The sequence below is a fragment of the Thermobia domestica genome, chromosome 2, assembly GCF_964235325.1.
Source record: "Thermobia domestica chromosome 2, izTheDome1.hap1.1, whole genome shotgun sequence".
Lineage (NCBI taxonomy): Eukaryota > Metazoa > Arthropoda > Insecta > Zygentoma > Lepismatidae > Thermobia > Thermobia domestica.
Window position 1 is genome coordinate 296,388,589 of NC_137455.1, and position 24,341 is coordinate 296,412,929.

The window sequence follows — 24,341 nt, forward strand, 5'->3', positions numbered from 1 at the left end:
AATTTTCTGATGAGCTGCTTATTTGGTTTTTATTTATTTTAATATGTGATTGTTCTATCTTCTATTCCTAATTATTTCAATTTTTGATTATTCTTTTCCTGTTTTTGTTTATTTTCATTTGTTATCCTTTTTTGTATTAATATCAATTTGCGATAGTTTTTATGATTTTTCTCATTTATTTCAATTTTCCATTGATATGCTATTTATAACTTTTGTTTGCTCATTTTTTGTTCTGTCTTGTTCTTTGTTATTTTAATTTCCGTTTTTTCTTTATTATTCTTTTTGTGAAAGAGAAATATTTTCTAAGTTCTACTCCTCTACTATTAATTGTAATTGTTAGCAAATATTTTAACTTATGTTTGCTCCTTTTCTGCTCTTACTAGTTCACATTTGTTCTGTATCCTTCCTCCCCTTATAGTGAAAGTGTATTCAGAATGAATCACGTGATTGATAGATGGATCGTGTGAAAATGCATGACACTTGCAGAAACGATTAATTCGATAAACAGGACCGTGTGAAATTGCTCGATATTGAGCACCGTGTGAAATTGCATCGTGAGAAACTGCACGTCACCGGTCGTTTGATGTAGATTTTTCGTGAAAAAGGTAATTCAATCGCTCTTTAACGAACACAATTGGTTGACCAGTGTTCGATCCACCATCCTTGAGTTAAAAATTCTCGTTTTTGAAATTCGAAAACAACGGTGGGCAGTATTTTGAAGCATTGCTTCTTCTCCATACATAGCACAAATCTTACGATCAGCTTCAGTGGCCTTAACATCTTTATGCTCAGTTTTGTTCGCGTGTTATTATTGATTTAGAAGGACACAAAAATCAATATAATTAAAAATTCAAATCATACTATCTTGTGAAGCAAACAGTTCTCTTTTAAATAACATAACACATTTTGCCAATGTATTTTATTTCTGTGTGCATTTTTAAATTTTAAAATATCATAAATTATTTCTTAACATAGTGTATAATAATTATAATATACAAACAAATACGTAGATAAAGACTGGGAACTTTATTAGAAATGTATGTACAGTAAAATCCAATAGTTTTTACTATTTAAAAACAAATATACACGCTGTACGTTGGCCGCCTGCCTAAGTTGGCTATTTTTCGATGGAACTGGTCAATAGTATCATATAAAAATGGGTTTCACTGTACATTTTATAAGGATCTCTTCTTAATTGGGTATTGAAATATTTCCATCACTGTCAGTTCACATAGGCTATAGAGTCAAACTGAAACGTACATGGTATACAATGTAATAGAGTTAACTGCATTGGTTTGGAAGTTATTTTACAATATGTACGTGAAGTACGATATTTCTTCAACAGATGCCAGTACTTTCATGACTATAAATTGATATATGACGTGTGATAGTGAAACAAAATGATCACTGCGCACTTGCTGTTGGGAATGGAAATACGGGAGATCTGAGGTCTTCCAGATTTTTCCTTGTAAACACTGCAAATAGTACTATGCTTCTCAAACTTGTCACAAAACTGTGTAATTGGCAAGCATCTAACAGGTTCTCTTTTGAGTTCACACCTCCATTGACTTGAACTTCACTGACATTTTCAAAGTTGAAGAAAAATCTTTAAAATGAACTTTCGTTCCTCGAATGTCAAGCAAGCACCTGACATTTTGTTTTGATATCATGTGTTATCGTTACACTTTTAGAACCATCATGAGAGTATCGACATGTGTTGAGGAAACAGCAAGCTAAATACGGTATCAATTTCAAAAGCAATATGGAGATACAATCTATTAAATTTTGTATAAATTTTTCATGCACTCTGTATATGCATCTAATATACTATACAGCATATTTATTAAGTATTAATATGTAACTTTATTAGAACTGAATTCTGGTTTGTTTTGTAGGTTCATTCCTCCTTCGCATGTTGAATAACTTTCTGACCGAAAAGACATTCCGTCGAGGTGTGTCCAACTATTTGAAGGAGAAAATGTTTTCCAATGCGGAACAAGACGACTTGTGGAAATATTTAACGGAGCAGGCACATCGTGATGGCAATCTACCACCAAATGTCACAGTGAAAACAATCATGGATACGTGGACCAAGCAGACAGGATACCCGGTTCTTACAATCACTCGTCTTTATAACGATGGGAAGGCAATTATCCATCAGGTGACATACTTTATTTGTGTTTGGTAACTATTTTTTATCGGTTCCCGAATAACTGAGTTCTGATTTCGGAGGTTTAAAAGTTCATCCTGCAACTATAATTTTTTCTATGCATGTTCTTTTAATCTCATGTATAACATTAGAAGAGTGTGTGAGCGTAATTCTTTCATTGCTCTCCACTTGCTATGACAGTCCTCAGAAGTACGGTCTACGTGGCTGCACAATTACCGACTCTTCCTGCTGCGAAGAAAAGGCTCTAAATGCCTGCGAAGTTAATGATCTACATCAGTCATTCCTACTGGTCAATGTATAACGTATGAACAGGTTTTTAAAATCGAGGAAAGGTCAGAGATGACGGATAAAGTAAATGAAATGAAGCGAGGAGGGAAGGGAATGGAATATATTAGTATAAAATAAGTTATTGAATGCGCGCTGGAGGAAAGGTTTATGAATAATGCACATTCCAGCGTTAAAATCTCCTAGTTACAACTAATATTAAGTTGTCTTTATTTTGTGTAATTGGCATCTAGGTTACAAAATAAACTGTCTTTGAAATTCGGAATAAACAGTTAACTCCTACGAACATCTTGAAAATGATTTACGTATTTAATGTTGACGCAGTTGGAATGAACTTACGCTAAAGATGGCACGTTTTTTCGCAAACAATTTGATCCTGGTTTTTGTAAAACACAGCTGTATCTGCAAATATTTCAATACTTGTGCAAAGCGGCAGAAATCGAAGAACATAGAAGTATTTACACATTATTTGCTGTTACCGGCACTAAACCACGTGAAGAGTTAACAGAATTAACTAACCTCAAGCAGAGGTCCTTTGACAAATTAAAAATGTTTACTTGAAAAACATGAAACTAAATACCATAGCTGAACGCTACAAGTTTCATACTACTTACCAAACTGATGAACAACCCTTTATGAAGTATTTGAGTGATTTACGGAAGCCAGTAGCTCTTTCTGAATGTGTTACTTTTGCCATTCAAACGGTAAGAGATCAGATGAAAATAAACAAGGAATCTTCAAGACGTCGGGTTCTAATAACTGATTTGACGTTGCAATCTGCTATGTATATTGTGACAGATGCTGAGAGAGTTCGAAACGAACTAAATGTTCAGTGCAGCAGATGGCACCTCTGAGAAAAATTGCTCTTTTGGGTAACGTTCGAAGGCCAATGTAATACATAAACCATTTGTACTTAAACAGAGAAATCTACTCAAAGGAGCTGATCTTGCGGTCGTGTTCACAGAACCAATTTTCGTTTTGGTAATGAGATGCTTGTGATATGATACTTGTCATTTCGCTCCATGTACTTGCAAAAGAATGTTTGCATGAAAGAAGGAATATTGAGATGCCCGACAACGTGCAAGATTACAAGAGCTAGCTTGTGTGTCGCAACAAATCGGTTGAGAACTACTGTTTTAGACTAGCCGGGGAAGGGGGGGGGGTAGATGAGTTTTTGATTGCACAGTCCAATGTACAACAAAATCCAGAAACTCTATTAAACAAAGTAAAACATAAAAATGGATATCTACTTGTTGTGTATATTATGCTGTGAAGTTGAAAAAATAAGAGCTCATTTATTCGTGAACGTATAATACGTAGTTCAAAATAACAGTTTCCCTTTGTTAATTTAGATGAATCACGAAATATCAAGAGTGTCTCATATATAGAGGTATTCCAATATTGAAGATACTGTAAACAATAATAATAGTTATCAAAAGCACGTACCATGGTTCGATAATTCTGGTAGGATTATGGAATAACTTTAGTAAAAATGAATGGCGAGAGTTGCAAACTCCGGACTAACTCTCGATTATGGGTTTACGTAATATGTTAACCGTTAATCTAAGACCGTTTTGTAATTATCTGTGTTATATCTCTTGCTCTAGAGACACAATATGCATGAAGATACTTTTATGTGTCGGACGAAGTAGTAGGGGCCGACGTATATTGCGCCGAGTCAGCAAAAATTTCTCGATTCTGATTGGCTGAGAGAGGTCACGTGACGTTAGGCCCCGCCCACGCGGGAAATTCAAATTTTCAGGTCACGTGGTATGACGTCATGAGTCACCCTGCGGGGAAATCCCTCATTCTCTTTTATGACTAGGATTTTTGAAAATTGTTCCCTTTTACGGGTAAGATGTGTGTTTTGATTGGTTGACAACTGTCACATGATCTTAGACCCAGGGATATTTGAAAATTCGTTCCCTTTTACGGGTAAGATGAGTGTTTATGATTGGCTGATAGAGGTTACATGATCTTAGACCCGCTACACGGTGAACAGGTCAGATGGTATGACGTCATGTTTTACCCTTGCGGGGAAATCCATTACTAATTCGTTTCCTTTTACGGGTAAGATGAGTGCTTTGGTACCTTGATTCTGATTGGATGATAGAGATCACGTGATTTTAGGTCCTAGGATTTTTGAAATTAGGGTGTCCTTTCTGATGTATACTTTGGTATCTCGATTCTGATTGGTTGATAGAGGTCACATGATTTTAGACCCGCCACACGATGAACAGATTACATGGGAAAACCCCTTACTTATTTGTTTTATTTTATGTGTAAGATGCGTGTTTTGGTACCTCAATTTTGATTGGTGGATAGAAGTCACATGATCTTACCCCCCCCCAGTCCATGAGGGAAATACAGAGCGATATGACGGCGATCCATCCTAGACCTGGATTTTAGAATTTTGTCCCCTTTTTATGGTTATCCTTAAAGTTCCCATGGAGGGTTCAACCTCCTCCTTAAATAACCCTTTTTGGTATCATGATATTGTACTGAAGTTTACATTAAATATTATCGTTCTTTTGACAGATAAGATGATTACCAGTTTTCTTACCTTGATGGAGAGACAGCTTGCCTTATACGTTTACGTATGGAGATCATGTCCTTGAATTAGTTGCCTATGTCTCTGGAAGTAACAATGGTGAAAGAGAGGTGTCGCTTGTAGATTTCTTATAGCACATTGTTGTGAGTTTAAGCGATTTTTTAAACGCTCAGTAAGCGCTTCATTAATGGAAACAGTGTTGCCAGATTTTTCTTACCGAAACTGCTCCGATTCTTTTCGAAACGGTTCCGCAGAGTACAAGAAATTTTAAACTAAAAATTTTTTCGAACTAAAAAAATTTCAAAACTAAAAAAATTTTAAACAAAAATTTTCGAACTAAAAAATTTTGAAACAAAAAAAAGTTTCAAACAAAAAATTTTCGAACCCAAAAAAAAATTTCGAACTAAAAAAAATTGAAACAAAATTTTGTCGAACTAAAACATTTTTAAAAACAAAAGTTTCGAACTAAAGATGTAAATCACATCTAAAAATTTTCAAATCAAACTTTTTATCGAACTAAACTTTTAAAATTTTCGAACTAGAAATTTAAACCAAGTTTTAGAAAAATCCTAAGAAATGTTTCTCCAGGAATCGAACTCAGGTCTTTCAAACCAAAGATGTGTATGCTAACCGCTTAAATGAATTCGGTTTTAATCGATCTTGGTGGGTTTCGAACCAGGGTCCTTGAAAAGGATACACATATACTTTAAGAAAATAAAACTGACAGTGTAACGCTTCTCAAATCAAACTTTTTATCGAACTAAACTTTTAAAATTTTCGAACTAGAAATTGAAACCAAGTTTTAGAAAAATCCTAAGAAATGTTTCTCCAGGAATCGAACTCAGGTCTTTCAAACCAAAGATGTGTATGCTAACCGCTTAAATGAATTCGGTTTTAATCGATCTTGGTTGGTTTCGAACCATGGTCCTTGAAAAGGATACACATATACTTTAAGAAAATAAATCTGACAGTGTAACGCTTCTCAAATCAAACTTTTTATCGAACTAAACTTTTAAAATTTTCGAACTAGAAATTGAAACCAAGTTTTAGAAAAATCCTAAGAAATGTTTCTCCAGGAATCGAACTCAGGTCTTTCAAACCAAAGATGTGTATCCTAACCGCTTAGCTATGAATGAATTCGGATTTAATCATGCTTGGTGGGTTTCGAACCATGGTCCTTGAAATGGATACACTTATACTTTAAGAAAATAAATCTGACAGTGTAACGCTTCCGTTCGTGGATTAAAATAAAATGCTGATAGACTTCTTTGTGTGACGACATAGAAGCACATATGATTGAAAAAATGCAAACGTCAGCGGATCGCATTACTTTAGTTTTACTACGAACGTGTCAGCATGATTCATGAAAAAAGCAAACATTGACATTCTCGTATGGAATATGATGAAAATGAAATGTCGTCACAGTTACGACAAGTAGTGACATGTAGAAATCATTTGGGATCGGAATTGCGATACTATTGAGAAACGTGAATGACGTCACGATCGATTGTTACACATCGTTTTGGTTCGTGATTCATGACAAAAGCAGCGAGCGTTTTGATTGGTTCGTTGTGATGTCATTTTATAAATTTCCTCGTTTCTGATTGGCTGACGGTGACGTCGTTTTCACAGCGACCTAAATAAAAATCTAAATTTCATTTTTCAAATCCTACATCGCTCTCAATTATCGTGTGAGAAGGTCTGTTCTTGAAAAGTGTCTTCATTTAAGAAGCTTTACTGCACCGACTTTTTGTTCATTGAATTTGAGGTAAGTTCAGTGAGATTTTATTTTTCACACAAGATTCCAAAATCATTTTTATTTTATATTTGTGGGGGCGGATCACTCATACACTGTTTTACTTTTAGTACGAAATATTTATGCTATGAAGAAATTAGTGGAATGGGAAAGTGGGAGTACGAATCAGGACCCCCACACATTAGAAGTAAGCACGATAAATGATATGGTTTAGCGTCCCTTCAGCGAGCACCCGTCGGGAATTGAACCATGGCCAGAAAAATGTGTATGCTTAGTTTTGAAAAGAATACATTACAAAATTTCAGAAACTATGCCTGAGAATAATATGGTTCGATACCCTTTGAAAGCATTAGCGTCCCTTCAGCTTAACGTGATATTCAAGCAATCACCTGGGATTGAACCAAGACCAGAGGCGTGTACGTCAATCATTTAGCTTAGTTTTGAAAAGAATGTATGATAACGCATGAGAATATTAAATTTCAAAAAAAAGGCTTGACAACGCTCCGATGTGTGAAAGCAAACCCCACCGAGGATTGAACCAGGACCTTCCATGTTAGAAGCATGTACGCTAACCACTTAGCCACGAGTACATGAATATGTGGTTAAAAAGATTTACGCTGTACAGATTTTGTTTTGACAATTACGTATGTGTAACGTTAATGGTTGGTGAACCTCTTCAACTTGCAAACGCATCATTTAAAGGTCGTTGTGAGTAGAAAAAAATGCTTACGCGTACTTTATCACATCTCAGTACTGTTGAAACATTCATTCATTCATGCATTCTTTTTTTATTACTATAGAATGGCAGGTCAGTTACATGCTGATGTAATGGTCTCGAGTTTGACAGCAATAAAACACACATTTCAGTAACATAATTATTTAAAAAAAAAAACTTTGATTTTTAGTACATGTGCTTTCATAATGAGATTCTGAACGTCACCGCCAGGGGAATCAAACTCAGGACCTTTACATGAATTGCTTAGTTAAGAATTTATCATGAATGTTATGATTTCCTGGGCTAAGCGGTTAGCATACGCGCCTTTGGCGTGGGAGACCCGGGTTCGATTCCCGGCGGGAGCTCATGTGGTTCGGATTCCACGTTAATCAGTAGGTCCGCGTCTCATATAGCCTCGCTGCTGAAAGGGACGCTAAACTAAAAAATCAAAAAATCAACTCAAATTCACGCTGCTCAATTCCTTTTTTCCCATTACATATTTGTTTTACCGTACCTGTTTGTTTGTTTTCATTTTTAACCATGGCCGAATCGGGTTTTACTGTTCCCAATGAAATCACTCGTCATTATAGACGATTTATGTACGTTTATGTATTATGAGGTGTGCACGTCAACCATTTAGCTTAGTTTTGAAAAAGAATGTATGATAACGCGTGAGAATATTAAATTACAGAAAAGGCTTGACATGCCCCCGACGTGGAAAAGCAAACCCACCGAGGCTTGAACCAGGGCCTTCCACGTCCGAACCATGTACGCTAACCGCTTAGTCACAATAATAAAAAAAATACGCTATACAGATTTTTGTTTTGACAATTACGTATGTGTATCGTTAATGTTTGATGAATCTCTTCAACTTGCAAACACATCATTTAAAGGTCGTTGTGAGTGGGGAAAAAAAATGCTTACGCGTGCTTTATCACATCTCAGTACTGATGAAACATTCATTCATGCATTCTTTTTATCACTATAGAATCGTAGGTCAGTTACATGCTGATGTAATGGTCTCGAGTTTGACAGCAATAAAACACTCATTTCAGTAACATAATTATTTTTTAAAAAACTTTGATTTCTAGTACACGTGCTTTCATAATGAGATTCTGAACGTCACCGCCAGGGAATCAAACTCAGGACCTTTACATGAATTGCTTAGTTAAGAATTTATCATGAATGTTATGATTTCCTGTTTATCAGGTGATTAAGATTTTTCTTTCTTCTTTTCTTTTGTAGTAAATTCACGCTGCTCAATTCCTTTTTCCCTTACACATTTATCGCAATTGTACCTGTTTGTTTGTTATCTCCTTTCATTTTTAACCATGGCCGAATCGGGTTTTACTGTTCGCAATGAAATCACTCGCCATTATAGACGATTTAACATTGAAGGCAGAATGCTCGAAGTTCAATTCAACGCACCGCCCGTAGGAACCGATATCATCCAATATGTACATAACAGTTTCCAAGCAATGCTGGACCATTTGTTAGCCAATGTCGACGATGAGGCGATGGTTGGTTTATCAGTAATATCGCCACGTAACACGAATAAACCGTTTTGGGTGAGTTTTCGCCAAGCACGAAACTTGACACTGGAAACGATGTGGGCATCGTTCGAAAGAGTTTTACAAAGTAACAATGCATTTCTCCTGCATGAACCATTCACCGTGCATTTTCATCGTGTCGATATTCCACGTGGCTATGGCGGTTTGCGGCAAGGAGTACTTCAAAACGAAGAATTATTACGTTGCAAGCGAGGGATTGTACGTGTAAAAAATCAAGATTCAAGGTGTTTGGCGTACGCCCTTGTTATTGATATTGGCCTGAAAAAATACAAGAATGTAGATGTGAAACGATATACACAGTATCAACATCAGAGAAAATGTATTGTGGACGATGAAGTGAATGCATTATGTGCAAATGCAGGAGTGAATTTGGATCATGGTGCCAGTGTAAATGAAATTCGACAATTCCAGGCATACCTCAAAGAATATAAAATTACAGTGTATACCAGTTTCACAGGTCATGATATCATGTACGAGGGGCCCAACGATGAAAATCGCACTCCCATAAATTTGATTTGTTTGGCTGGCCATTTTGACATCATTCAATCTTTAACTGCTTGTTTTGCAACCAATTTCTACTGTGAAGCGTGCCATAAAAAGTATGATCATCGTAACAGACATGTAAAAAATTGTCCTGTAACATGCTCCAAATGTCTACAGAGACCTCTATGCGACAAGAACCAAACGCCGATATTATGCAACGACTGCAATCGTCAATTTTACGGCGAACAATGTTTTAATAATCATCGTAATATTGTATATCATCATGGGGAACCTGTATGCAAAATGGTGCAGCAATGTACTAAATGCTACAGAGTATATTCTTTTGTACGAAGTGGACAACGCATTCATGATTGCAATGAGATCTTTTGCAATGTTTGTAAGAAGATTGTTCCAGGATCCCATCAATGTTTTATGCTTCCCGATCGACAATGCTTGAAACCTGGTGTTCCTTCACTCATGCACGCAAAGAAAGCCTTGTTGATATTCTATGATATAGAATCTATGCAGGACACGAATATTGGTGATAATACGTATGTACACATTCCAAATTTATTGGTTGCACAACAAGTATGTTATGCATGTGTTGAAAACGATAATATCCAGCAGTCTTGCAGTACGTGTGGTCAGCGCCAGCATATTTTCCAAGGAGAGGATCCAGTTTATAATTTTCTCCAGTACTTGCGGGAACGTCGTCCAAATATAAATAGGATTTTCTGTGTCGCGCACAACGCTAAGGGATACGATGGACATTTTATCCTAAAGACCATGGTAGAACAATGCCAATGGAGACCTGACGTCATATTAAATGGGACCAAGATACTGAGTTTAACGTTGAATAATCTGACGTTCATTGACTCGTTGAACTTCCTACCTATGGCATTAAGTAAATTGTCAAAAGCGTTCAATTTACCCGCAACCAAAGGCTACTTCCCGCATTTCTTCAACACCAAGGAGAATCAATCGTATATTGGACCACTTCCAGAAACAAAGTATTATGGTGCAGATGAAATGGCCGTCGAAGACAGAAACAAGTTCATGCAGTGGTACAACGATCATCGTAATGACACGTTTGATTTCCAGAAAGAAATTCTCAAGTATTGTATTCAAGATGTCAATGTACTGCGACAAGCATGCGTTTCGTTTATGACGTCATTTGAAACAGAAACCAAAGTGAATCCCTTCTTGGAGACGATCACGATTGCCAGTGCTTCCAATTTAGTATTTCGCCGGAATTTCCTTAAACCCAATACCATTGGAATTCTACCGGCACATGGCTATCGATGGAGAAGTACCCAATCGATCGCTGCAATGCAATGGCTGGCCTACATTGAAAAAACCGAAGAAAAACAAATCTTACATGCGGCCCGACAAAAAGAAGTGTTTATTGCGGGATTCCATGTTGATGGTTACTACCAAGATCCTGAGACGTTAGAGGAGCACGTCTACGAGCATGCCGGCTGCTTTTACCACGGGTGTAAAGTATGTTTTACTACAGGCCGTAATCAGCCCATCTACAGCAATCCAGAAGACACCATGGAATTCCGTTATGAACGAACGCAACGCAAAAATGCAAGACTGCGTGAATTGGGGTACATTGTACATGAAATGTGGGAGTGCGAATTTAATCAGTTCTTAAAACAAAATCCTGCAATGGCGACGTATCTGAAGAATCACCCGTACATGAACCGCAGACCATTAAATCCAAGAGATAGTTTTTTGGAGGAAGGACCAATTGCGTGAAATTGTACCACCAAGTCGATGAAAAAGCAGGAGAAGTAATAAAATATTTCGATATTGTCTCGCTTTATCCTTACATCAATAAGTGTGCTAAATACCCTGTAGGCCATCCACGAATTTATCTACAGGGTGATGAAAATATACCACCAATAAATAAAGTCAATGGTCTAATCAAAATGTCGATATTACCAAGTCGCCATCTTTATCATGGTCTCCTGCCTTACCGATGTAACAAGAAACTACTCTTTCCACTGTGTGCTGCGTGTGCCGAAGAAATGAACCCAGACCCTACAGCAACGTGTACACACAACGACCAGGAGCGATGCCTCACTGGAACATGGGTATCATATGAAATCCAGAAAGCAGTAGAATTAGGATATCAACCAGTGGAAATTTTTGAAATTTGGGACTATGACATTGAACAATATGATCCCATCACGAAAACAGGTGGCTTGTTCACGGAATATATCAATACATTTTTAAAATCAAAAATGGAAGCGTCTGGCTGGCCTAGTTCCTGTGTGACCGAAGAAGACAAATCAAAATTCATACAAACCGTCCTGGAGCGTGAAGGTATTGCATTGGATCCGTCCAAAATTGAAAATAATCCTGCACGAAGAAGTTTATCTAAGCTTTGTGTTAATGCTCTTTGGGGAAAACTTTCGCAAAGATCAAACTTTAGCCAGACCACAATTATTGATCGGCCGGAAGAATTTTATGAAAAACTCACTTCCCCCGACATTAAACTCCATCAAATTGTACCCATCAATGATACGATGTTGTATGCGTTCTGGGAGTACAATGAACATGTGCCTGTTCAAAACCGAAACACCAATGTCGTGTTAGGTGCATTTACAACATGTCAGGCACGTCTGGAACTGTACAAGTACCTGGAAATGTTGCAGGAACGTGTTTTATATTTCGACACGGATTCTGTAATATTTACGGAGAAGCCCGGGGAGCCAACCATTGAACCTTCAACGTACTTGGGATGCTTATCGAATGAGATGGAGTCTTATGGACCACGAGCATACATCAAAACATTTGTCAGTGGAGGACCGAAAAATTACAGCCTAGAAATATACAATCCGGATACCAACGTCACCAGTTACATATGTAAAATTAGAGGATTTACATTAAATTACAATGCAGGACAGCAATTAAATTTCAATACGCTAAAAGAAATGATTACAAATCAATGCCGTGGACAAGTCACCATCACTATCCCCCATAAGATATTCAGGACCAAAGACCATACCATCGTCACACGCAAAGAAGAAAAAATGTACAGTATCCAGTACACAAAACGTCGATTTAAAGAATTCAATTCCTATGATACGGTTCCGTACGGGTACGTTAAAAAACAGAAGATGGAACTGGAAAAAGAAGATGAAGAAGAAAAAACTGTAAATACCCAATAAGGCCGCCATTTCTTTTTTCCTTTTCCTTTTATTCTTTCCCTTCCTTAACCACAAAGCAGCAACACCAAGAAGAAAATGAAGTACCCACAAGAGTTCATAAACCATCAACACAACCATCAGTGGAAGAAATGCAGTCATCTCGTACCGAAGGAGGAACCTTGACCATAAAGGAGCAACACCTAGAAAAATGCAGTACCCTGAAGAGTTCATAAACATCCATCGGTGAAAAAAAATGCAGTGATCCTGTACCCGAGGAGGAAGATGAACCTAAACAGATCCATCATTTACGAGTAAGTTTTATTTCTCTCTTATCAATATTGACTCATTTTTCTTGTTTCAGAAAAAAAAAGAAATTCTTAAAGTAATCCGTCGTTTCTTCTTTTTCTTTACAGGATACGTCTACAACATTCGAAGATGATGACGCGTCCAACATATTCATTAATTAGATCCTGTATTTATTATGTTAATAAACATGTATAGGAAGACCACATACCTTTCGTTAAAATACAACAAGTTGAAAAAAAAATATGTTTTATTATTTCTTGAAACCCTGAACACTTGTTTTCAAATCATGGTAATCTTGAAAATTTAAGGTGAAAAATATATTCAAGATTTGGTTTACACGATTTTGTTCGAAAAAATAATTAAAGAATTTTTAGTGTCCAAAATTTGATTTTTAATTTAGTTCGAAAAATTTTTAATTTGAAAATTTTCAAATGTGGTTTACATCTTTAGTTCGAAACTTGTTTTTAAAATTGGTTCGAAATTTTTTTAAAATTTTTAGTACGAAAAATTTTGATTTGAAAATTTAGTTCGAAAGTTTTTAGTTTAAAATATTTTTCGAAAAATTTTTAATTTTTTTAGTTCGAATTTTTTTTTGGGTTCGAAAATTTTTTGTTCGAAAATTTTTTGATTTGAAAATTTAGTTCGAAAGTTTTTAGTTTAAATTTTTTAGTTCGAATTTTTTTGAAATTTTTGTTTCAAATTTTTTAGTTCGAAAATTTTTTTGTTTGAAAATTTTTGTTTAAAATTTTTTTTTAGTTTTGAAATTTTTTTTAGTTCGAAAAATTTTTTAGTTTAAAATTTCTTGTACTCTGCGGAACCGTTTCGAAAAGAATCGGAGCAGTTTAGGTAAGACAAATCTGGCAACACTGTTTCCATTAATGAAGCGCTTACTGAGCGTTTAAAAAATCGCTTAAACTCACAACAATGTGTTATAAGAAATCTACAAGCGATACCTCTCTTTCACCATTGTTACTTCCAGAGACATAGACTACTAATTCAAGGACAGGATCTCCATCAAGGTAAAAAAGCTGGTAATCATCTTATCTGTCAAAGAGAACGATAATATTTAATGTAAACTTCAGTACAATATCATGATACCAAAAAAGGGTTATTTAAGGAGGAGGTTGAACCCTTCATGGGAACTTTACGCATAACCATTAAAAAAAAATCCCGGTCTAGGATGGATCGCCGTCATATCGTTCTGTATTTCCCTCATGGACTGGGGGGGGGGTAAGATCATGTGACTTCTATCCACCAATCAAAATTGAGGTACCAAAACACGCATCTTACACATAAAATAAAACAAATAAGTAAGGGGTTTTCCCATGTAATCTGTTCATCGTGTGGCGGGTCTAAAATCATGTGACCTCTATCAACCAATCAGAATCGAGGTACCAAAGTATACATCAGAAAGGACACCCTAATTTCAAAAATCCTAGGACCTAAAATCACGTGATCTCTATCATCCAATCAGAATCAAGGTACCAAAGCACTTATCTTACCCGTAAAAGGAAACGAATTAGTAATGGATTTCCCCGCAAGGGTAAAACATGACGTCATACCATCTGACCTGTTCACCGTGTAGCGGGTCTAAGATCATGTAACCTCTATCAGCCAATCATAAACACTCATCTTACCCGTAAAAGGGAACGAATTTTCAAATATCCCTGGGTCTAAGATCATGTGACAGCTGTCAACCAATCAAAACACACATCTTACCCGTAAAAGGGAACAAATTTCAAAAATCCTAGTCATAAAAGAGAATGAGGGATTTCCCCGCAGGGTGACTCATGACGTCATACCACGTGACCTGAAAATTTGAATTTCCCGCGTGGGCGGGGCCTAACGTCACGTGACCTCTCTCAGCCAATCAGAATCGAGAAATTTTTGCTGACTCGGCTAGCCATACGGGGGGGACTACTACTGACGAAGGGGATTGTGTGCCACAGGAGAATTTAAAAATATATCATGTGTGGTTTATTACCAGAATAATACCTATATCAAACTGGTGTAAGTGGAGTAATCCACAAAAAGTTTGTGCAAAGAAGAAAGCAATTAATCCGGTGGTCAGAATGATGGAAATTACAGTGATTCTTACAGCAATGTGTAGTTAATTCTAGGCGGGACAATATGGTGTGGAATGCAACGGGAAACTATGATATTACTTTTTCTAACTTACTGCAAATGGAAAGTGGAAAAAAATATGTTCAATTGTCGATCGCAACTTAAAATATTACAAGGGTGAAATATCCTTACCTCCAGTTGGCTCTCCGGGAAAGATTTATTTTCAGAAAGACTATTGAGTGAGAACATATTAAATAACAGGAAACTAATAAATGTTAGGTGAAATAAGTGTAAAGTATTGAGATTGGAAGCTACACATGTTACAGAGAGAGAAATTAGAAAGTTTAAAACAAGAGATAAAAAAGCTAGTTTAGATTTAGTTGGAATATATGCAATTAAACGTACAGTTTGGAGTTGAAACTATAGAATGTTATGCTAAGCAGTGAAAGAAAAAGTAAAAGTAAGAAATGAAAAAGAATGACATAATAGTAGGGAATTGGCTTCGGAAAACCAAGGAGAAGAGATGATTATGAAACTAGAATTTGCAGATAATACAATTATGTCAAATTAAAGGAAAGAAGAAAGATCCCATAATAGTAAAGATGTGCACCGAATATGCCATACAAGACAGAAGGAATAAAGGAAATTTAAAAAAAAAATACAGAAAAAAATATGTCCTTAACCCAATAATAGTTCACCATCTTTTACTTGAACTATCACATCGATTGCAGTTGATATTGAGTGCTTTCACAATTTGTTTCTACACTATGAATTGATTGCGAAACCTCGCACGCCAAAACTACACACACTAGGGTTAAACCTTTCAAATATCAAATTGATTTTGAAACGACAGGTTGAAGTTGAAATAACAACCAAATACCAATAAACTCATTCTCTAAATTTCATTAAAGAAAAACTAACTATAATAAGATAAAATATAAAGGTCCGAAATTCAGAATACATTGGCCCTATTTAGTGAGAATATAGAAATAAAAAAATTGGTATATTGACAAAACCTTATCGCCAAGTTGTCCACTTGAGTTAAAAAAAAAAAAACAGAATCCGCAGAATTAAAATTAATCAGAATTAAAATCAGAATTAAAATTTCGCCTGGCCAAAACCATGCTGTGCTAAAGTTCGAGGGGCAAAATCTAGCATGCCCAAAACCTTGGGGACCAAATCTCGCGGGGTCAAAGTTTATAGGCTGAAATCGCGTCGGGCAAAAACTCCCATAACAATAAAATAATAGCAATAATCATAATGATGACAAGAAATGATTACTTTAGACACTAGAAGCACAAATAGTTGACAAGTTCAACATAAATTGATATATAATCTTAAAATAATCCCAACATTAGGGGGAAATTAAAGGAGAATCTTTTTTCGAATCTTTTTTCAGTTAAATTGTAAGGTGAGCGTGAACTGCGAATTGTACCGGGATTGAAAATGTCTGTCCACTGTATGTAAATTCCTAATTAAAAATACATTGATGCATATTCCAACATTTTTAGACTACTTTCTATAGTTCTTTTCTTTCCAGATTCAAGAAGTGAAAGTGATCTTGTTTCTGATCGCATCATGGGACAACAGGTGAACTGTTTGAAATTAATTTTTGATGTAGTTGGTATTTATATGAATCTGGGTTTTCATTACATCACTTTTATTAAAAAGTGTATTGTATCAGAGAGTCAAAATTTCTGCCTAACGAGCACCTGAACCGGTACCCCAGCACTTAAGAAAATTCAGGTTTTAAGGAGGAAGGGGTACTTACTATAGTTTTTCCTCACATTCAAGAGCACATCACGGGAAAACGGTTGAACCATTTGAAATGCATTTTGTGTCTACTATACTGTCCTCAGATTTATCTTCAAATAGCAGAAACTATTTTCTGCTAAATACGTCCTGTCCTGTCATGAAGAGGCTACTAAAATATTAGAGAAAAAATAAGTCTGTCCGTATCTCAGAATGTCCATAAAATAGATCTATGCCGTAATAATACATACATTTTTTCCGGGACAAAAATCTGTCCGTATTACAGAGATACCGTTGTTGGAAGGTGTCCGGTAATGGAGGTTTAATGGAATGTATTTTTTCAAATTATACTCACAGAGATATTTAGAACATTCTACACTGAAGAAATCAATATGGTGGGATTTCGGACGTCGAGGTTTTGTCCTAGACGAGATTTTGTCCACCAAGATTCTGGTCAGACAAAATTTCGTCCTGCGAGGCTTTGACCAGACGAAATTTTGACCCTCGTGGCTCTGGCTGTGACGTCTTTTTACCCTAACGGACCTTCACCTTCAAAGAGCCAACATATGGCAATTATGTATTTCATACTTTAATATGTAACATGCTTAGTTTATTTATGAAAACGTTTAATGGTTTAGAATTAATTTTGATATTTATTTATATATGCATTATATGTATTTCACTTTCTTTCGTGACATATGATTTTATTCTTTTGTCACAGGAAAGATTTCTGCGAAAGCACGATCCTAATGATTTATTGTCCAACGAAACCAGCTGGTGGATTCCAATTACCTACACACACGAAGACGAGCAGGACTTCGAGACAACGAAACCCAAAGTATGGATGGAGAGTTCACAAAAGGAAGCAGCAATCTGTGGACTTCCAGGAAAGAATAAATGGGTTCTCTTCAACATAAAAGCTTCAGGTAAGATTATTTTGGTTATATGCTCGCCATATCTCGAAATTACTTAAGATTAGCGACGTCTTTGGGATATAAAACTAGATTTATAAACTTGTTATTCAAAACAAACGGGCATATGCCACAGCGTTTCCGGATATTCCGCCACAACACTTTCAATGAGACAAGGGCAGTTTCTAATTTTTTCTCAATAGATAAAAATGATTTCGAGTTTGTCAGACATATCATTACAGAAAAACCGGTGAATCATTTAAAATGCATTTTTGAACATAGTTATCACTTAGGTCGACATGGGTTTCCATCATTTCACTTTGAAATGCGTATACCAAGGGGAAAAGAAACTTAAGTTCTGGCAAATAATAATAGTATAAACGTATTCTTACCATACAAAGAACGGGAGGAAAAGCTGAAATATAAGGTGAGAATTGTACGCTGAACAAACGCGGGGGTCTGATAGCAAAATCTCCAGTTAGCCAAAGGCTAGTTTATTCACGCATGTTTCAGATGTACAGCGATCATCTCTTGTGCATGCGGTCTTTGGTTCGATCCCAGCTGAGCTTAGTGGTGGACAAACACCATATCCGTGGGTTCTTCCGTTTCCTCCCACTTTCTCATTCCACCATTTCATTCATTTATCATCATCACCGTCTTCTTTAAACTAGCCGGCATAACCGTGGGACGTAAAAGTTAAAGATTTAATTTCATTTCCATGTTTCATAAGGAAACCCATTTTGTAGGAATTTAGTGTCTACCTTAAAAGTATCTAACTAAACTATTGGAGTAACGTGAAGGTGGAAAGGTTAAACAATAAAAATAACCTACTTCACAAATGCACTAAGTTGCAGAAAAGAAAAATTTTCTTTAAAAAAATCACGAAACGACTTTTGAAAAAGGATTAAAAGAAGAAAATAATAGTAATAAAGCAGTTAAAAACAGAAAATAAACCATTACTATTATCTACAAAAAAATCTTGAAATCGTGCCAAGCCAAACAAATTAAATTCTGACAAAATTACCATCAAAATAATTTAATAATTACACTGTTCAACAAATTTTGATCGAAAGTATGTAAATTCTTTGATATTGCGATTTTTACATTCATTTAAGCATAATATGAAAGGAAATGATAATAGAAGAATTTTCTTAGCTCAGGTTGTGAAAAAAACGACCTTGTACAACAGTAGCTGTATATATACAAATGTATTAATATTTATAGAACATTTAAGCAAAATCCTTGTAAAAACCTACATTTTACTACTTGTTTTTATCTATTTCACTGTGATGTGATAAGCTGGGGAGTTAAGAAGTACCCTAATCTATAGCTTTCTATACCCTTGTACTTCCTTTTTCAAAATTGCTCAAATACCAGTTTCACAGCGATACAGAAAATAAAGTAACCGTGGTCAAGTTAAACATTAACAATTCCGTAATAAAAATCAGTATTAACATCAAAACATGAAAAATATGTACAAATACCTTTTTTTCAAGAACTACACTGCAATGTAGACAAAAGTTTCAAGTGATCACTTGTACAGGATTATGTTTATTTTATTTTGAGCGTCTTCGCTTGGCTTGCCTTTTGTAGGTTACATGTGGAGCATCCCTTGCAATAGTCCAACAGTAGTCGGCCAATATGTTAGAACTCCACTTTCCCTCATATCTCTTCTCCATGGTTGCAATATCTTGATGGAAACACTCACCATGTTCGTCACTTACTGCTCCACAATATTCGGGAAAGAAGTCTAGATGTGAATGAAGAAATTGGAGTTTCAGAGACATATTGCAACCAAGATTTTCGTAGCACAATAACAACTTTGCTACCAGTTGTTTGTAATTTGTTGCTCGGCGTCTTCCCAAGAACTGTGAACAAACACTCTTCAAGCTTTTCCACGCAGCTTTCTCCTCACCTTGGAGAATTTCGTCGAACTTGTGATCTTTGAATAGTTGCCTAATCTGTGGCCCTATAAAAACACCCTCTTTAACTTTGGCATCACTTTAATCGAGGGAATTGTCCTCTTAGGTACTTATAGGCCTCATCTTCTTGGTTCATGCTCTTAACAAAACTTTTCATAAGACCTAATTTAATATGTAGAGGGGGAAGCAAAATTCGGTTACGATCTACCAGTGGTTCATGTTGCACATTTTTCACTCCCGGCTGAAGAGTTTCTCTGGTACTCCAATCACTTTTGCGGTAATGAGATCCACGATCTCTACTGTCCCATTCACATATAAAGCAACAATACTTTGTATACCCTAACTGCATACCTAGCAACAGTGCTATTACTTTAAGGTCACCACAAATGAGCCACTGAAAATCGTAATATTTAATGGCTTCAAGTAAACGTTTCAAGTTTTCATAAGATTCCTTCATATGAACTGTGTAACCTACAGGAATTGAAGGAAGTTCATTTCCAATATGTAAAAGCACTGCCTTTAACCCACAAACGCCCAAGACTTGGACAAATCTATAAAGAGTCTCCACTCCGTAGGTTCGTAATTAATTTTATGTGCCCTCATGAGACCATTTACATCTGTAGATGCCACAAGTGTGTCTTCCATAGTAAAAAATGAAGTGAACATCTTCTCCCTATTCCGATACACTGAAATATTTACTTTTTCCTGCAATAAATTCCATTGCTTTAAGCGTGACGCTAAAATTTCGGCTTTGCTTTTCGAGAGGTCCAAGTCTCTGATTAGATCACTTAGTTCCTCTTGAGTAAGCCTATGTGGTTCACATGGAGGTTCTTCTACAACAAACGTAGGGTCCTTCGAAGTACTTGATTCAGGAGCTTCAACTTCATGATCATCATCAGAAAAAAGATCGTATTCTTTAGGTTTGTCAGGAACAGGTAGTCCTTCTCTATGTGGAACAGGGCGCATTGCAGAAGGAATGTTAGGATAGATCAAGGCCCGCTTCTTCTTCGTGGAAATCCCCTTCTTGACGGAAGGAACCATAGAAAAATAACAGTCTCTGATGTGGTCGCTTGGCTCCCTCCAAATCATGGGCACTGCAAAAGGCATTGAGCGCCCCTTCCCATTAATCCAATTTCTTAGATTGCTGGTACAAGTGTTACACACAATGTGGGGTGCCCAAGATTATTCTTGGTCTCCAATTTTGCAACCAAAGTAATATTGATAGGCTTTTCTTATTAGTGGTGTTATAGTCTGCTTTTGTGACGAAAATATCACTTCCCCACACACGTAGCAGAAGCTATCCGCACTGTTTACACAATTTCGCGGCATTTTTGTTTATTGAAATCCTCAAAATGTCACTTGAAATAGTTCCGACAACTATTTAAAAATATACATTCGAAATACCAGTATTTTTGCGTACTTGTAGTTGTACTTTTATGTCCTGCACTACACAAACGTCACACCCAAAACGCTGATAACTGCACTAAACCTGTCTTTTCTAACAATAGCAGAATACTACTGAGATAAGGAACACAATGAAACCAAGCGTTCATATAGTTTTTCCAGTGTTGCCAGATCAGTGTAACATTTTACCCCAAACGAAGCGAATATATTTATTTTTAAAGCGTTATTATTAGACATGCCTGTAAAACGAAAAGTAGAGCTAATATTCGAAAATAACTTTCAAATTCGTGACCAGCACCACAAAATCAATAAGAATTAGCTGATTTTGTTGAATTTTCATTTTCGGTGTTGAACAATGTTATTTGCCTTGGCATGACTTCAATAAATTTTTATAGATAATAATTACGGTTTATTTTCTGCTTTTAATTACCTTATTATTATTATTATTATTATTATTATTATTATTATTATTATTATTATTATTATTATTATTATTATATGTTGTTTAGTGCTTTCTCTAAAGTCAGGTGATACATATTAAAGTTTTTATGAATTGGAATTTTTGGGTTACGATCAGGGGTAAAAGTGAGGGGGAACGCGGCGGGACGCCCTCCCTCCGCTTCCAGCAAATATCCGTGGGGTTCCCCACTTTCCAAAAAATTACAATAGGCAACGATAAGCTCGGAGGACGGCGGGACGTCAAGCGTCCCCCTACCTTTTCAGATCCACTTTTACCCCTGATTACGATGTATAGTAATCAACAACAGAGTCTCCTAATCTGTTTTCGTATTTCTGGATAGCATCTGTAATGATGGGACTACTAGAATAGTCATAGAAAGGGACGATTCTTTCAATTGTTATTTTCGAGAGACAATAGAAAGGAAAATGAACTTGTGATAAGAAAGGAAATGAATTTCAGATTTCATCATATTTATATATTTCCTGGAAACTACATACCGAGAAACTTATGTTTTGATGTCGCTCTGTCTGTTCGTCTGTACATCACAATGTATGTACACATACTTAGGCCATGCTGCACAACTAATCCGATCCAAAGTTTTTACTAAAGGTTTCTATAAGGTCATCTATGACAAAGGGGGAGGGAGAATGCAAATTTTAGGATTTAGATTTCTGGGCTTTTGGCATCTAAGGCCATTTAGCCCGTGACATTTGAGGGATGACGTCCCTCGCCGATCACACTATCCGGGAAAAGGTAAGGAAGAAAGGATTGGGGAAGGAAGGAAGCAGCATGGGACCTGTAAGTTAGGTACAACCACAGCATTTGCCTGATGTGAATGAGGAAAGCCCAGGAAAACCTCATTGAGGGTGGTTGGCCTGAAAAAGTGTACTTTACACTTTTTCGACCGAGTGGCCTCACCGGGAATCGAACCCAGGACAGCTCGCACAATACACAATGCTCATTACTATGCAAGCGGGTAGCAGGTGACTACATACACATTACAGTGCAAGAAGGGGAGCAGGTGACAGGTACATCTCATGAATATGTGCAAAGACGTGGCAACACTATAGTCATCTCATTTGTTAACCATGTTTAAAGGGAAATCTTTGAGTGCCACAAACATTGTTCCATACATACATCGTGAGAAAAATCTTGATATCCAAAATCGTTTTCATCGTTTTAATGACCCTGCATTACAACATGATGAAAATAAGGCCTTGTACGACTTTGAATAGTATTAGTATTCTTTTTCCTGATTCTTCGTACGTATAACCTTTTCTCCTAATTGTAGGTTTATACAGGGTAAATTACGACAAAGAAAATTGGAATCTGTTATCAAGAGTTCTTCTGCCCAACAATTTCACTGCAGTTACACCTTTGAATAGAGCACAACTGATTGAAGATGCTTTGGAACTTGCAAGATCAGGAAGACTGGAGTATGATGTAGCTCTGAACACGTTACTCTATCTGCGACTAGAGAAGGACTATATTCCATGGAAAGCAGCTCTCAGCAATCTTGGCTTTCTCAAAATAATGTTTCAACGGACTGCTGGATATGGGAAATTTAAGGTACTATGCTCTCTAATGCCTAAAACTTTGTTACTTATTCAGGTTAATTGAGAATTTCAACCAGTCTTGTTATGCTTTTCCTTTCTAAAAAGTGATAGTCAATATTGTAATTACGTAAAAGAGATCAAGTTTTATTATTAATAATTTTAATGTTTGTATTTAAGTCTATCCCACTTCGTTATTATATGGAGATATATTTTTCTAAAGTTCTCAATGCTATTTGACGTTAATGAAGACAATAAATGCAGGGGGTGGTAATGAAGACAATAAATACAGACAGAAAAAATCTGAAAACACTTCATACAGAACACGTAAGTTTGACCCTCCACTGTACAACACGTGTTGCGGTTGTCGATTGTTTTTTGTTTTCAATGTGTCATGTGGACCTTATCTTCCGTCAGCAGTAACCAGTTCACCTGTGAGTGTCGTGGTGTGAAAGTGGTGCGGTAAAATGGGTGACCTGACAGACTTCCAAAGAGGCATGATCGTTGGTGCCCGTCTAGTTGGAGCTTCAGTGGCAACAGTGGCGAATATTGTGGTGGTATAAAAAGACACTGTGTCCGATGTCAGAAGGGCATACACAATTCATGGGCAAACGACGTCTGCAAAGCACAACAGTGGTCGAAAGACAATCCTGTCAGATAGGGACCGGAGGGCGTTAAAATGGATTGTAGCAGCTAAACAGAAGACCACTGCAATTAAAATTATGTCTGAACACAATTCCGGCCTACAGAACCCGGTTTCGTCGAAAACAGTGCGACGAGAACTTCATAAAATGAAAGATCATGGCAGAGCCGCTATCGCCAAACCCCTGGTCACAGCAGTAAATGCGAACAGGCGTATCCAGTGGTGCAAGGACCACAAGACGTGGACTCATGAGCAGTGGAAACACGTAATGTGGTCCGATGAGTCGACCTTCACCTTGTTTCCAACAACCAGTCGTGTTTACGTATGGATAACATCGTTGCAGATCTATCATACGGACTGTCTGCTCCCAACTATAAAGTATGGGGGTGGTTCTGTTACAGTATGGGCAGTGATATCGTGGTTTTCTGCAGGTCTTATCATAGACTTCACGGAATGATGAATGCTAAGGTATGAGGCCATTTTGGGGGACCAGGTTCTACCCATGGCCCAAATATTGTTTCCTGATGGTGATGGCATATACCAAGATGATTTGGCACCCTGTCACTCTGCAAAATCGGTGAAATCATGGTTTGAGGACCATGACCACGAGCTATCATACCTGCCCCGAGTCCCACAA

General features: G+C 36.6%; 1 protein-coding gene and 1 long non-coding RNA gene across 2 annotated transcripts in view; one reads left to right on the forward strand and one right to left on the reverse strand.

Moving 5' to 3' along the window:
- LOC145678598 (aminopeptidase N-like) overlaps nt 1-24,341 on the forward strand; it is a 210,131-nt gene that overhangs the window by 115,819 nt on the left and 69,971 nt on the right. Inside the window, exons 7-9 of the mRNA XM_081748941.1 lie at nt 1,896-2,161; nt 17,533-17,737; nt 22,800-23,077. Of these exons, the coding sequence (XP_081605067.1) occupies nt 1,896-2,161; nt 17,533-17,737; nt 22,800-23,077 (749 nt within the window). The remainder of the gene's footprint in view (nt 1-1,895; nt 2,162-17,532; nt 17,738-22,799; nt 23,078-24,341) is intronic.
- LOC145678599 (uncharacterized) overlaps nt 1-24,341 on the reverse strand; it is a 245,489-nt gene that overhangs the window by 55,725 nt on the left and 165,423 nt on the right. The gene's annotated exons all lie outside the window — the stretch shown is intronic.